The sequence below is a fragment of the Pseudomyrmex gracilis genome, unplaced genomic scaffold (genome assembly GCF_002006095.1).
Source record: "Pseudomyrmex gracilis isolate BER0280 unplaced genomic scaffold, ASM200609v1 scaffold_1, whole genome shotgun sequence".
Classification (NCBI taxonomy): domain Eukaryota; kingdom Metazoa; phylum Arthropoda; class Insecta; order Hymenoptera; family Formicidae; genus Pseudomyrmex; species Pseudomyrmex gracilis.
This window is the reverse complement of record NW_018020585.1, coordinates 1,722,736-1,738,889: the sequence shown is the minus strand read 5'-3', so window position 1 is coordinate 1,738,889 and position 16,154 is coordinate 1,722,736. Positions and strand designations below refer to the sequence as shown.

The 16,154-nt window shown below is 41.6% G+C and overlaps 1 protein-coding gene across 2 annotated transcripts in view; it reads left to right on the top strand.

Annotated features, from left to right (window-relative positions):
* Positions 1 to 16,154, top strand: part of LOC109852132 (protein zerknuellt 1-like) — a 55,787-nt gene that overhangs the window by 22,107 nt on the left and 17,526 nt on the right. The window contains exons 3-4 of one of the 2 annotated variants that reach the window (XM_020423010.1): positions 761 to 964; positions 1,202 to 1,871. In XM_020423010.1, the coding sequence (XP_020278599.1) occupies positions 761 to 964; positions 1,202 to 1,858 (861 nt within the window). In that variant the 3' untranslated portion in view covers positions 1,859 to 1,871. Of the gene's footprint in view, positions 1 to 760; positions 965 to 1,201; positions 3,120 to 16,154 lie in introns of those variants that run through there. The other variant, XM_020423000.1, reaches the window with a different exon arrangement.

The window sequence follows — 16,154 nt, the reverse complement described above, 5'->3', positions numbered from 1 at the left end:
GGTGTTTCAGGGAGCCAAGGGGATCTATTGATCTTCGGCTCGCGTGAGCTCAGCGCCACTCACCGGCCGAGCCGTACAACTAATGTCTTCATCTCTCCCTCTCGCCACCTCTTCAACCCCCCTCGAGTGCCGTCGCTACCCCTGGTAGCGCCGTGGCTCACGCTAGCCCTAAATCGTCGTTCATGCCACAAGCGTTCACGCGAGCAAAGGGTTGTCGTACTGAATGAATCAGGACACCCGGGAGGGTCATTGGTCCTTCGTTCTGAGACAGGAGTCTTCCTGTAATTTCGGAACTTAATGTATCCCCCTTCGTGTCGCTTCTGATAGCGCCGTGCTGCGGGCGTTGTGATTTAAGTAGCTCACGGGGAAATTTCGCGTCGTACAAGAGGGCGCGATGGGGAAAGACTCGAAGAGAATCTTGAAATTTATATGCGACGCGCGGCGAGTACAACGTACTTGCTACAAGTAAGGATCACGAGAAAAAAATAAAAAATCGAGGTTTTATGAGCGATTAGAGCTAACTGATTGTTAAGTCACTTTTCTTTTTTTTTTTTAGTAACAGACAGATGAGAAGGCTACTTGCGATTCGAATTAACTGATGTTACTAATAGGAAAAAAACATGTATTTTCTATAAGAACACAAGTGTGTGTTACGTTCTACTTTTTTTACACATAATCATTCGACGAATATTCAACGACATCAAAAGTTTTAATTAAATGCAGCAGATTTTTTAAGTTCTTCTCGATTATCGCTGTTTAGGTATGGTTTCAAAATCGAAGAGCAAAATGGCGGAAAAAAGAACACACGAAGAAAGGCCCCGGACGACCCGCGCATAATGCTCACCCTCAAAGCTGCAGCGGCGAACCTATTCCACCCGAAGAACTGAGACGGAAAGAGCGCGAAAGGCGGCAAAAAAAGTTGCTGAAAGCTCTCGAGAGACAGCAGCGGAAGCTCGCTGCTAAAGTAAGTTTCAAGTTTTGCAAAAATACATCTTTCAACGATTTATAAATTTCAAAAAATATTTACATTATTCCGTATTAAAGTTCTCACAATAAATTTATTTATTAAATTCGTGTATCGAGATGAAGGTTGTGTGTGTTATATTGCGATAGAAAAACTGTTTTCTTATTTTTTTTCTACAGAGTTTCATTAATATAATACTGAATAATTTGTATGCGTGTTTGTTTCTTGATTTTGAAGGGCATTACAGTGGACTTATCGACATTGCGTGCCGAATGGGAGTCTCGTAGCGAGGCGGCGTCGGGACGCGGTTCCGCGAGTGGCCCTTTGAGCAACTCTTTCGGTCAACTAGGTTTGAGCAGCGAGGGCAACAATATCTCCGCGACCGGCAACGACGCCAACGAGGAGATAGACGTGGTCGGCGGATTGGACTCTTGTAGCGAGAGTGGAAGTGAGCGGGTCGATTCCGCGGCGGATGGTTCCGTGGACGGTGAGTGTTACCCGGTAATCAGCAGTAACGCGAACGAAGTTGGCGAACTCCGGAAGAATCCACAAAACTCGTCTGTCGAACACTTGAATCATCAACCCGGTATTCACCACTGGGGCTTGAGCCTGCTGGAGCGACGACGCGAGCTGGTGGGAGTCGGAACAAATCGCCAGTCGGTCGGTAATGGCGCCAGGAACCTGATCAGGCAAGCCGAGGACGAAGTCCAGAGCGGCAGCATTGATCTTTCGGTGAAGGGCAGGGAAGAGAGAAAGAGGCTGAACCCGTTCTCCATCGACAGCCTGTTGGGGAACAACAACCGGACTAGTGCGGCATCGGAGCGCAGGCCAGTGACACCGACGTCGCCGACGTCGCCCATTTCGTCGGCTTGCACATCGCCTTCCACAACGTAGTGAACAGGTCGAGGTGAGCCCGATTAAAGGGACACGTGGTTAAAAGTGGCCACAAGTGTGTGATTAATTAGGATTCTTCCATTCGGGATTTACCTAATTTAGCAAGTGGTGGCCGTCGGACAAGCAAATATTGAAATGTGAAAATCAAAAACTGGTTATTCTGGTTGAAAGATTGGATACAGGACGGTCAACTATGGTAATGGTCTCTACCAGGGTTCCTGTTTTGACTGAAACCGATAGATTCATGGATATCCTTGCGTATTTGTAGACATTCTCCCGTCCTTCGATGAACGCGACTAGATTCTTAGTATCCTTAAAGTCCTTTTGAGAAAGTCAAAGTTTAAAAAATCTGTGTAAGTTTCGAATCGAGTCGCGAGTTAGATTAACTGTGCGGTTCTTGGGCTTTTTGGATTCAGAAGGATTCGGAGGATCTAAAGATCGCGTCATCGACATGGATCGAACAAGACTTATATCATTTCGACATATCGAATGCATGCGTGACTGTTGTAGATAGAGCGTGTTTGATCTCGTCCATGTTGTGTCTCGTTTCGAAAAAAGAGATTAACACAAAAATGTGCAATAAACGCGGATATGCTCGCCGACTAGACGTTGTTGTCTATCCTTGAGGTAAGAGAAAGACGAAAAGAAATAAAGAGCAAGAGAGAATATGCGTATGAATGTGCGTGTGCATGCATCAAAAGCGTGTATTTAATGTAAATAGCGGGAAGGAGGTCTGTTTTATTTAATTTGAGTAGTCGATACCCCAGTGTTCGTCGATTGCGGATATTATTTAAATTTAAAGCAATAGAGCGGAGGTTCTCAACTCTTTACATTCGGGCGAGATTTTGAATCGATAAAAACTTATCGAAAAAGGACTCCCACTCTTGTAATATGAACATCTACAGGAGAAATAGACCGGTTGAATTAAACATCATTTCTCTCAGCAGTTTGTTTGTAGTAATGTAGCAAAACAAAACTCGCTTAACGCGCGAATCAGTTTAAAAATATAAAGAAAAACGAGTAAAAAAAGCTTGAGGACCTCTGCAATAGGAACTCTCCTGGCATTGTATATAAACTTTGAAGATCCTAAGCGTGAGGATACGGCGCGGTACAAAAAACAAACTTTATTCTCCACCACCCCCGTAAGCAAAATTGACCTACCGAGCTCTGTTTGTGGTTAGGGGTGATTAAGAGTTGCCATACAATGATCCGGGATATGCGAAATCAGTACCTATCATATATCCACTAAAAATATATTAATTTATTCTCCAGATCACGCCGGCGTGTTCAATCATTGCATCACCTCATGGCATGTCATCCCATATCCTTTTTCCTTTCTACTGTATTTGAAAGAAATCTCAACTTGAGGGAACGAGCTTACACACATCGAAATAAACGTAAGTATCAAGCAATTAATTTTAAATTAGAAAGTCTGAGAAGAAAAGTTTTTCCTTCGAAGATTATTTTTTCACACACACATTGCACTTCTTTGTGGTAATTAGATAGAAAAAAAATGTAGATCAGTATAATTAAGTAACTTGACAATTGATAAACAATTTTTCTTTTTGAGCGCTTGTATTTGATGTTGAGAATTTTCAAATGTGCAATGAAATACAATATAGTCCAATCCAATTTTCACAGAAACAAAAGTCAATTACAAGCTCACCGAAGATTAAAAGCACAATTCGCGCGTTTGCGACGCGCGAAGTTTATGCAGATCCGCATGGGCGCGATTTATGTTCGCCACGAGTCGGAATACGCTCTCTCGCTGAAAGTCGAGAGAGCTTGTGTTCATTTAACATCGATGCGAAGGGAAGGAGAGTGGAAGAATAATAACGAAGTACGACAATGCAGCCGTTGTTGTCAGCGTTCGCGTAGCAAACAATGAATCGCGCATAAATCATAGACACATAATGTAACATCGCTTCCGTTGTTATTCTTTTTTTTTGTATTGCGGTTGTGGTGTTAAACAAACGCCGTTTATAGTCCGCGACGCGCGCTGTTGAAAATATCACCTGAAATATCTCACCTGAAATCTTTCCGAACAGATTTCACGTTTTTCAGCGAGAAGATTTTATAACTGCCAAGTGGTGAAATTCATTTCCTTAAGTACTTATAAATTTGCGGTAGCGTTGAAAGCGACTGTTATGTTATAAGTCGGCTACAAAATGGCGTTACCGCTTGAGCGAATAGAAATCGGTGGACGCGACGCGAGAACGCGACATACGACCACGGGGAACGTAGAGGGGAACACGACATAGTGGAAGATAATATGCGTCGCGCAAAGACAATAAAGCGCGTCGCCGCTCGCAATTTATGTTACGAGCATTTACGCGCGCGCGCGACCGGGCGCCTCTACAAAGGGCCATTGTGTGATTGCGACGCGGCACGGTTAATATTATTAGCCGTCCACGAGGAGCTGTGCTTAAACGGCCGATGCTTTCTGCCCTCGCCCTCGCTTGAGGACTCCATTACTGGCCAATCCTCACGGCGGTTGCCTCCTCTTCCTCGTGCACCGCGCGCGCGGCCTATTGTCGCTGGGCACGAACAGTATAACGTGCCCTGTTGTGGTATAAGCGGAGCTCACAAAGCAGCTTCCTGATCGCCGAAGAAAATGAGCGATGTCCGGCACTCGTTAACGCTCTCGCGATGATTCCCGAGAAATATATGGGCGTAAATTATTCCGGGATTGCGCGCGATTAGAACCACCCGACGCGTACCACCTGCCGCATTCACAGAGACCGCTATCAATAATTCGGAGATTTAGGACTTACGTTCTTGATCATCTTTGTTTTTTTATTTATATATTAAAATAATGATTTCATTTTTCAAACTAAATGACGTTCTGTTGCCTGCGTTGTCTGCTTGTGAAAAAAGAGAGAAAAAAAATATTGTTTAATTTCAAATAACTGCTTCGCTGTTAACTTGTAGCGCCTCATCAAGCAGGATTATCAGATTAATTTTTATCGCTGATGTACGACCGGGGCTTAAAACCGAGGAAGATCCAAAAATCTATCTATGTTGTTTTGGGTTTGAATAAAAATACGACTGGCCCCACCCGCTTGAGGTGTAACTCGATCGAATTCGATCCAATAGATCAGGCGGCAGATTCCTTACCGGTTATTACAAGGGGTCGGAGGTTGATCGCTCGCATAAACCATTTAGCTCTGATCACCTATCGATACCGATATTTCCCAGAGGTATCGGCTATCTTTCTCCTCGATCTTTGTCCGACAAAGCCCACTCTCCTTGTCTAGATGAGCCTTACCCACTCTGCACCAGATTAAATATATCTCAACATAGTCTTCTAGCTCACATGGTTAAGAGCGTTTCTTCTCCCAATGTGTTCGTGTCGCAAACATTTTTATCGATCCACACAATGCACGAGCTCGATAATTTCCTACAAAATTAATACATTGCACCTGCTATATTTCATCTTGAGTATCGATATAAGGTGTTACACAAAGAATATGCGCAAAAACAAACGAGTTTTCGTTTTGTGGAACAATTGTAGATTCGACGAGACTTAAAAAAAGTGAGATAAAAGTGTAACTTTGCGTGTGTAACCAAGCAAAAAGTTATTGGTTTTTACTTTCTCGAGAAATTCTGTTCAGAAAATAAATTACAAGTCTCTTCTCGTCCAGAAAAACGCAAAAGCTTCCGTTTGCCGCGATCGTTATTTCGCATCTACAATTTAAAGATTACTCGACAATTGTGGTCTACGAGCTCATTGGGACTTACAGTCAGGTTGTCTCATAAAACGCCAGCGACTTGGCCCGGCTATTGCCATTATGCATGTACATACATAACTCGGTGTGCGCAGAGCGAGAGTATATATTCGTGTGTATACGGGAATACAGTCTCTACCTACGTATTAAGTCGTTTCTCGTGCTGTACGAGAGATGCTGCTCTCGCTTCCATGAAAACGGTGCGTTGAGGCGTGCGACGGACACAAGAGAGTTCCCCGAAAAATGAACGATCAGATCATCAAGACTTTGCGCGATCGACGCTTACGTACGATTTATCTCAAAGCAAAAAACGTTTCGCGCGAGAGTCTTAAATCTTTTTTTTGGATTCTAATAGCTAAGATTTTGTCACGCATCGTTTGGTTTTTAGTAACGATCGAATTATTTACGTTATATACAAGCGGTATTAATTTTTAATGTCAACTCTAATCGCGCCGATGATTTCACACTTTGTTTTTGATGATTCGAGTAAGTGAAAGGCAATCCCGTCGGATATTGAAAAGCATCCATCTACGGCGGATCCCGAGGCGGATCAGGACTCGGCGGAAGATCGAAGATGCGAGATAAAGAATTAATAGCCGCTTTTGGCAACGGACCCGGCTTAACTGGCGGGAACAAATTTTATTACCAAATTTTCCCCCGCCTGCGTGTACGCGCCAAGATGGTAGATATTGTTGCCATGAGCTGGATCCCGTTCTTCGCGGGATTCATCGTGTGCACACACTCGTTCGTGGAATCGAGATATCGCGCTGCCTCGCGGGCGGTCGCCACGCTCGTTGGATTCACTTTTCTGCCAAAATCGATTCCCGATCGTCCAATCTCTTTCATACACACACACACACACGCGCGCGCGCGCGCGCGCTGACGCAAATAAGCTTCTATGGAATAACATAATTTGAATACGAACAAAATCGACTGAAATAATATATGAATATAACTCGTCGTTTTATTATTTAAACAGTTTTATTGACATTATTTTCAGCGATATTTAAAATAAATTAAATTAATAAATAAAGTTTCGTTTACTTTGTGTGTGTGTGTGTGAACACAAAGAATAAGAAGTTTTGCTACACACACGAGCTGAGAGAGAGAGAGAGAGAGAGTTTGATATATTAAAACACAAGACAGCCTCAAGTAATATTCCATATTTCTCACAAGGTCTTCTATTATGATGTTTTCTTCCCCGGTGTAAGTCGTACAGTTTCCACGAAGCGTTATGCTGGAAGGTGCAATCATCCCTCAATTTCGCCCGACACCTGCTAATGCACGAATGTGTCAGCGGCGATAAGCGACCGAAGAATAAAATTGAGTATTATGCTAATATAACGAATGGTCGTGCAAGCTCTTTGCAATGTTGCATGCAATAGGAAACACGAACGCATCATGTCGGCGCTAAATCTTTCCGTTATTACGTGAAAAAACCGGTCCGCGAAAGGATGCCGCGCGAAATATCATCGTTTGCAAAGAATGTCCTCGAACAGCCAACCGGATTATCCGCCAGCATTATTTTATCAAGCACCTGCTGACGCGGTTTCGTCTTCTTCTTCTTCTTCTTCTTCTTCTTCTTCTTCTTCGTGGAAATGACTTTTCTACACGTTGCCCAATACGTAAAGAGAAGCAGTCCTAATCGCCGTCGCCAATTAGGCTACATTTTGTGTCCGAATCCTTCGAGCTCCTTCACTTTCTTTATGTCCATTATACTTCTCGTTCTTGGAAACCATAATAAAGGGTTTACGCTCGAGAAAGCGTTGAAAAGATGTATTTTTGGCGAAACAAAGTTGTGGATTCGTAGAAAAGCAAATTTGTTTCGGTGGCGAGTGAGTTATTTGTCACTAAGTGTGTGAAACAGACAATGATGATTTAAATTTTAATTGAGTTTTTTGTTGTTGTAATTTCTGCGCACAAACTTTATCTGGTTCCTTTTGCTTCCTCCTCTCTGTCAGATATTGTGTTCCAAGTTTTTTGAGCACAGATTCTGGAGTACATGAAGAAGGATTAAAAACTAGGAAAGTTAGAAAAGGCAGAAAGAAGGAAATCCAGGTGTTTTTTTCTTGTTTCTCTCTCTCTCTCTCTCTCCCTCTCTCTTTCTCTCTCCTTTTCTCGACGCAGCAATCGACTCTCTTCGCGGCAATATTGCGATAAGTATCTCGGGTCGACTCTGCGAAACACGAAGAACGATCTGCGTAGTGGTGCATGGTGCTTTGATGGCGGCCAGCCAGAAGTAAATCTAAGGTTTACGAGGCAGTACCGCCTCTTACTAGCACCTCCTCGAGCACTACCCTGAGTTCCACGGGGCACCGCGAGAGCGCGAGCCCCTCATAATTCTCATAATAAATCGCCTCCAACAACTGACGCCCGCTCCACATACAAAGGGATTTACCGACTAAAAGGAGGATCGAAGGGTTTAGAGTAAGAGGGGAGAGGGAAAGGGAGGAATTCGCAACAATGGGTCGACCCAGATCGCGAAACCGCACCGTTGTTGCGAAAGGCGGTTACTGCTGCATCTCAAGCGCGAAACAGTCCAGATCCTTTGGATCTTGGCGAATCTGTATGAAAGAAAAAAAAAAACTCTTCATCGCGATGTAATTATAAAGTTTTTCGTATATTTTATTTTAGACATTGTATTTTACGATCCGATATTCGAGGAATTGAGTTACCGGGTTACTCATTTCCTTTGTCAGATGACTTAAAAATTTTGTGCAACCTTTTTTATAAGATAATCTTCTTTTAAATCAAATTCTTAAATTTCATTCAAGTTTGCGATTACTCGTCGTAATCATCTTTCCTTAAAGAATCGTATAGCTCGGGTCTATAATAATCTCGAACGGGTGTTCCTGCGTCTTACGGCATTATGGTAAACAACAAGGCTGTTCCGCTCACATATGTCTCGAATATTCTCTCACATTAGTTGCATTGTATCGCGCGAGGCCGAACCGTCTTCTTAAAGCGCATCTCTTCTTCGTGTCCCGCAAGCCGGACATGTATATAGCGTGCATGGGGTCTCAGCGCGTGGTCACAGGGCCCGATAATATAGTTATTACCAACAGGGGGCCCCGCGGCCACAAGAAAGCGACGAACCCCGCATTAAAAACCAATTTTTAGTCCCGAAAAAACCTCCGCTCTCCGTCGTAATAACAGGCCTGATAATCTATAGTAGGTTTTCTATCCCGAGACTGGAGACCGACCTGCTAGGTCCCCGCCGTCCTTTTCTCTTCTCTTCGCCGTCTCTCGCTATTCTCTCCCCATGTCTTTCCCCAACCTGGTCGAGATAATCGAGCAAATTGATGCCTCTCCCTGCCTCCCCTGCGACGACTTTTTTCAATTAAAATAGTCCACAACGCATCCGACAGCTGTCGAACGAAGCCTACGACGTAATCATGTGGGTCTTTGATTCATCAATCGGTCAAGTTTGACGTGCGTTTCCAACTCACTTTTCTGGTAGTGAACGCGAACACTATGATTACTCGTTATTGAGGAAACTTGAATAAAGTTACTGACATATATATACGTATAAAAATATGTATATAGATAAAAAATATATACATGTACGTATGTTAGTCTCTTATTGTACGTATATCTTGAGATTCTAACAATAATTTGTCTCTGTAGTTTAGATATTGTGCTACTATAACGGAAGAGAATTTCGGCTGGGAGAAAGGGGAAAGGAGGAGGCAGTCCTCAGTAAATTTCTATTAACGGTGCGGCGTTCGAAACAATCGGCCATTAAATCGAACGATCTCGCGGTAGATAATAACTGGTAATAATCGGTCGGAGCCACCGGTTAGTTTCGACGCTGTTGGAACCCTCGCCTCGCCCGAAACAAGCCGAGCATCGGTAATGAGAGGCCAATTAGAACACCCCGCCGATGGAATTACCCCCCAACGCTCCGAAATTCCAACTGGCTCCCGTGAGCGTTCCTCGTAATGCCCGCAAGGCACGCGAGAGAGCGAGAGATCGCGTGAGAGTGCATCCGAGTGCGACGTGTGGATGCCGAAAGACCCGTTCTCCGTCCCTGTCCTTCCAATAAACACGGGTAGTCCACAGAAAGTCTATTCTTCGCGCTAAAATAACAGTCTTTGTTAGTCGTTCAATGATTTGTAACAACTAACTTTGTAAGAACAGAGATAAGGAACTAATGAAAGAGTTTTTATCTAGAGTTCAACATTGTTGGCACAAGTAGACAAATAATCTATTACCAATAGATAAACTTTTTTTATATAAGAAAGTGTCTTTCGCGTCTGGCTTGGAAAACAATCGCGACATTTTTGTAACAGTTTTCGATTGTGTAATTAATCACTTGAAAACGCGATTGAAGTATGTATCTGGTTGTTGTGTATGTGTGTGACATCTTACACACAGAAGCAATTTTGATACGAAGAAAATAAAAGAAACTTGCTCGTTACTCGTTGCTCGCGCGCTTAATTTGCAGTCGCGTATGATTAAGCGGAATATGAAAAGCGCTGCGAGACACGTGCTACCGTTTGCCGTCTCTCCGCTGAGATTTATAATTATTAATTTTATAATAGACTCATCAAAAGCGAAGAACACGCGAAGCTTGCGAGCGTTCAACTAAAACAACAAAGCTAAACAAAAACTCTCTTTCCAAACAAAAAAACAAGAAGCATAAGTATTGAATTGAAATAATTTACGTAATGATATTTTTTAACATAAAAGATTCGATTAATTACCCGGAAATGATTTTTCTTGCCGCAATCAAAGTGCTGCCTTTAATTTCCGATCGGTAATGTCTCGACGTAACGTCTATATTTTCGCGTCGCCTCATCAAAGGGTTAGTCGGGATTTCATTACTTCATTAATCACGCAGACGATCATGACTGCATCCATTTGTTTCTACCAACTTAATCAGCCAATAGCGTCTGTTAAAACTTATGCATACTCAAGTCCTCATCGATTTATTTCGAACTTCTCATATTTTATATATCACGCGTAGATTAACGCGATCGATCACGCGATTACAGTGGCAATTATTGATCGCCTGTTTACACAATCAATTTTGTAAATAATTAGCTACCGGTTGGAAATTAGAAAGGTACATAATTCCGTTCAAGGTTTTATCATGCGTATTGACGATGTCGTATACACGATGAAGTAATATACTATATAGCGGAACCTATGGTAGAAGAAATATAATCATAGAAAATCTTGCGAATACAAGACCATGTGACTAATCTTGTAAGATCATAAATCAAGTTTATATTTTAGAAACGGGTTCTGTATGACTTTTGCATTTACTAATTAATTTACAATGTAGAAAATTTAATTTTACCAGACAGGAATGATCTCTTAGATTAAAATATAGCTGTAAATTTAAATATCGTAATTCTCTCTTGCACATTCTATTCCCCTACGCGATTTATATTTATGATTTATTTAACATTATTATTGTGTATTCGATTTATGCCATCTCTTGCCTCTTTTCTGTCTGAATACGAAATTAATGATATTATTGTGATTTTGTTACGTAATGACGTTACTTATCACAAAGTTTCATCGTTTCGATCAAATCGCATTTGCAATGCGGAGAGAGTATCTTACCGTGTCTATAATAGCCGTTGGTTCTTCATAAAAAAAAAAAATCTCGATCGTTTAAATGGATTTCAAGGAAAGAGAGGAGAAGCAGCGATTGTGTTCCGCTCGAATTCCAACAAGGTGTTGCCGTGCAAAAACGACTTTTGCAATATTTCGGTAGGTGATTTACGTTTTAATCTAGCGTTAACGACTTCGCGTAGACAGGCGAGACTAATGGCGAGGCCAAGACCAATCGCGTCTATGAAGCACGGAATACAACAAAAAAAGATATTCCCGAGGTCCATTACAGGTGACAAAGCGAATACTCGTGATCTATTATCGTTAGGAATTCAGTCTTGACAATAAGTTAAAAAAGTCTATCAAGAATTTTTATTCTCGTTATATTTTTTTGCATTCAAACATATGTGTGCGCATGTTCTGAAACAATTTTATTATAAAAACGTATCTTAAAACGCACACTTCTTATTATGCGAGCGTATATACTTACTTTATAAGAAACACATTTTTCATCTTTCAATGTAAACATGCGATTTTATATTCTTCTCTGGTTAAATCCTGATTGCTGATAATATCAAATCTGTTTTTATTTTTTTTTTCTTATTGAACGTGAGATTAAAAATCAAGTCAAGACGTAACGAATAATCGGAAAGGGGTCATGTTTACGAGGGGTCTGTCGGCTGACTATAATATTTTTGGCGAAGCGGACATAACCGATATCGTTCATATGAATTCGTATTGACCATCGCACTCGTACGCGCAAAGAGATACGGCCAGGTGTATCGAAATGCGATCTCCACGTTTAATTACGAATCCTTCTGGGAACGATCAGGAAACATATTCCGATACCAGCATCCCCTCCGCGACGTAAGCGAACTTTCGGATATAAGCGCAAAAGTAGTATCAAAAGCGGTTGTTGTGAGCGGTGTGTGAGTTCAGGAAAAAAATTATTTTTGTTTCACATTACGAGAGATTTACACAAAATTTGGTTTTTGTGATTTAAGAGGTAATGTTGTTTTTTTTTATCTTCGCTCGATCGAGTATTTGTTTAATCAGTTTTCTTGCGAGATTTTCCGACAAAATTTTTTTTACAACAATCGAGCTGTGATATTTAAATGACAGTCGCGAGATATTTTCTAATTATTAGTGTTGCTATGGTTTAATTTTATGCAAACTTTTTAACATAGATGAATGCAATAATAAACGTGCAAAAATATACAATAAAAACATTGTATCTGTAACGCTGACTGACACTTATCTCATTTTACATGCTGATTTGTAATGTAACTTTGAGAATATTCAGCAGCGTGTTCTCAGCATGAGGACTTGTTCCATTCCGCGTATCACCTGCTTGCAAACTCATTGCTTGAAAGAGGCGTGAATATATGTAGCAAAATTTTGAAAAATTTGTCGGATAGAATATTATGACGCATGAAGGACGGTAGCCAACATCGCGCGCTTTAATCTCGCGTTAACGATTTCATGTAGCCGGTCGGAACTAATGATAAGGGCGAGTCTGTATCTATCAAGCAAATAACAAAAAGAGCAAAAAAAGAAAGAAAGAAAGAGAAAGAGAAAGAGAGAGAGAGAGAGAGAGAGAGAGAGAGAGAGAGAACGAAGAAGAAAAACAGAGTATCCTTGGCACTCGCCATGTTTTCAATGGCCGCACGGGAAAAGGTGTGAACTCCTTAAGCTGCCGAGGTGTCGGCTCGTCAGCAGTCAGGAAGGTGTTGGGCCGCGATCATTTATTATCTCGAGATTGAATTTCTCCTCGGCTCGGCCAGCGCCTCGGTTTAATTAAAATATCGTTATGGGTAGGCGGGGATTCTTACCTCCGTCGTCTCGCCTCGTCTCACCTCCCGTCGTCTCCTTCTCTTTTCGAAAGCGGTCACAATGACCGGAGGATGGTCTGAGGAAAATATGTAGTGCTTCCGTTGCTCATCTTCTAGATCACGAACCAAGGTCTGGCCGATGCGAAATTATATCTCCAATCACAATTTTAATAAAACTTTTGTTTTATATATATATATATATATATATATATATATATATAAAGTAAAAGATCGCAATGCCGCGGATCTTAGCCACAGTTAAGAACTGCGTAATCAGTCAAGCGTTGCCTTTTTTTTTCAAAGAATCAAGGATTATTCTCTTAAGAAATTATTTTTCGCGCTTTGACAAAGAAATTAGCGTATTCAAAACGTATTAGATTTACTCAACATTCAATTCGCGAATGTCATCCGGTGATGATAGCGTTTGTCGGTAAACTTGATAAGCAAAGAATCGGTCGGCTAAACACGCCGACTCGCTTCTTTAATTCCGTTAAAAGCGGCCGGTTGACAGATTACAACCCGCGAAAGAAGCAGCGGAGCGGATCGGCGGTGCGGCCGCATTTATCCGCCTAGCGATCAAAAAGTGATCAATACGGGCCGATCCTGACTGACCCGAGCGATAACGAGGTATTAACGATCGGAGCCGAACCAGTTCGAAGGAAGGTTGCTCACGGACGAGGCTCACGTTTAGCCGATCGGCCGAGGCCATCCCGTCCCGATCTTTCTCTTCTTCTCTCATTCTTTTTCTCTTTCTCTTTTACCCGTTCTCCGGCGAGCCTTTTGTTCCGGATCGTCTCGGGGTTTTCGATTATCGTCCGGTACCAGGCACCGTAACGATCGCCTAACTCAGTGGACCCGCCCCCAACAAACGGCGACTCCACCTCTCGGCCCCACTTTTTGCATTTAAATTAATTTGCGTCGATTAATTTTTAATTAAAGCCGAGCCCGGGACCGGCCAGGCGCGAAACGCTCGCGTCAAACGTACCGGCCTTTCGCGATCGAGAATAACGTTCTCGACTGTATTTCTGGGGTCTCACGAAGCGCTATATGATGGTGTTGTGATTGGACATGTGCAAATTTATGGATATTGCAAGGACCGGAGAGATCCTTTCGAGCAAAGGTGCGATTGATTTGGCGCTTTAATAATTGAATCGGTTTATTTTGAAAAAGTGACGTATTACAGATATTAACGGACGCGGATTATAATATATTTCGGACATAACTATAAGATCAAATTCGCGGAGTTTACAAAATGTTCTGAGAAGAGATGACGAGTTTGTACGGTAACGATTTCCAATAAATCATTCGAACTCCGTTACACCAGTGAAAATCCGCGCGCTATCGCGCGTTTGTAGCGATCTCTCCCTTGTTCTCCCCTTCGTCCGCGCTGAATCTCTTCTCCCGCGATGATACTTCGGTGGATCCTCCTTGCGAAAGACAGCGCGGCGTTCATAAAACGGCCGTAAAACACTAAACGGCTGTAAAGTTGCTGCCCCAAAACGCGCATCGGGCGTTTCGTGGCGTTGCTCGACTGGCGTTGTTGCTGTTGTTATGGAAGCAGCGCGCAACATGTTCCTTTGCAGTCCGGCCGGATAGAGACACGCATCTTCGACATTAAATCATCTCACAACCACGCCCTATCCTGTCTTCCCTCCCTGTCTTTTCTCTTCTCCGTTCGTTCGCGTCCACGGATCTCTCCTCCAGATGTGTTTCTCACTCAAAATTCTCGAACAGCCGAAGAAATTGCCGCTAGACAAAGAAAATTAGCACGCGCTTCTCATTCTTTCGTTGAGAAAAATTTGCAACATAATCAACTTTGTCATCAAAACTTCTTTACGCGCTTGACAAAGTGCTTACAAGAATAATTTGAATTAATAATTACTTATTTATTTCAATTTGCAAAGCGCTTTGCTTCTTCTTATAAATCTTGGGTCCTTTGCTGGAATAAATCCGCTTGTATCTTGATTAACACATTCTTTTTCCCCACTCATAGACAATCGTGTTAATTAGACGATAACTTCCGGCAGAATAGGCAAGAATATACTCGCCGCCAATTTCCGGCCAGTATAATTCCACAACTCCGTAATTATCACCAGATTCAATTAATCATTTCGATCGATATACGTACGAGATGAGCTACCAGGCAATACATAGTTGAATCGGAAGGGAATAAGAAATAAAATTTCAAAGATAATAATTTTATTCTCCATGTTTTTTGCTCAGTGTTTACATTTTGCATGAAAACATGCGTTTAGTTAAAACGGCATGCCGTTTTGCTTCAATAGAGCCAATTATAATTATGTAGTTAAGCGACAGTACTTACGCGCGACATTTATATAATTAACAGATAATGGCTATGTTAGCTGGTAGTTGCAAATACATAATAGAGGAGACTCATAAATGAGAACTTTGCGAGTACATACATTCGCAAAGCTAAATAAATACATATAAATATATTTTCTTCATTTAACAAAAAAATGCATTTTTATATTAATTTTATATTTAACGATCATTTGTTCAAATGAATTGCATGTAATTTTACAGACGGAAAACACGCAGACTTCTTGTATAAGTTTCTTTATTTGTTTTTGTCAATTCTTTTCTTTCAGAAGTAGCTGCTTGTCAACACTTGAGATTCTTATATTGAAAAATATTTCTGGATCTTCGTATATATACATAGATTTTTAGACCAACTCGCGCGCGCGGATATTGTTTTGGAAGGCTTTTACCTTTTGACGGCTGGGATAACAGGTTCTTCTTCTGTAAATCGAATAGAACTCCGCCACGAGTTAACAGTTAGGTATCTACCTGTTCGCTTGTCACGCGCACAACTCGATGCCGATTATTTTATGTCACGAACTTCCTCCGTTTACTGTATTACGTGACCTCAACAAATACCTATACATATGTATATATGTATATGTATACTGGAGGAGAGTACGTATATAGCTAATAAGATGATTATGTCGACTTATTAGCGCTAATCATGTTGTTCTGTATGAAATAAGCACCAAATCATTGTTATTGAAACGACGAAATTAGTAATCTTTGTGAATAGAAACCCACAGTACATCCTTAATAGAAATCTAGCGATACTATTTACTATTTATTGTTTATATCTACATGGATAAATCCTTGTTACATACTTCACATTTTATTGCGCTATTATTT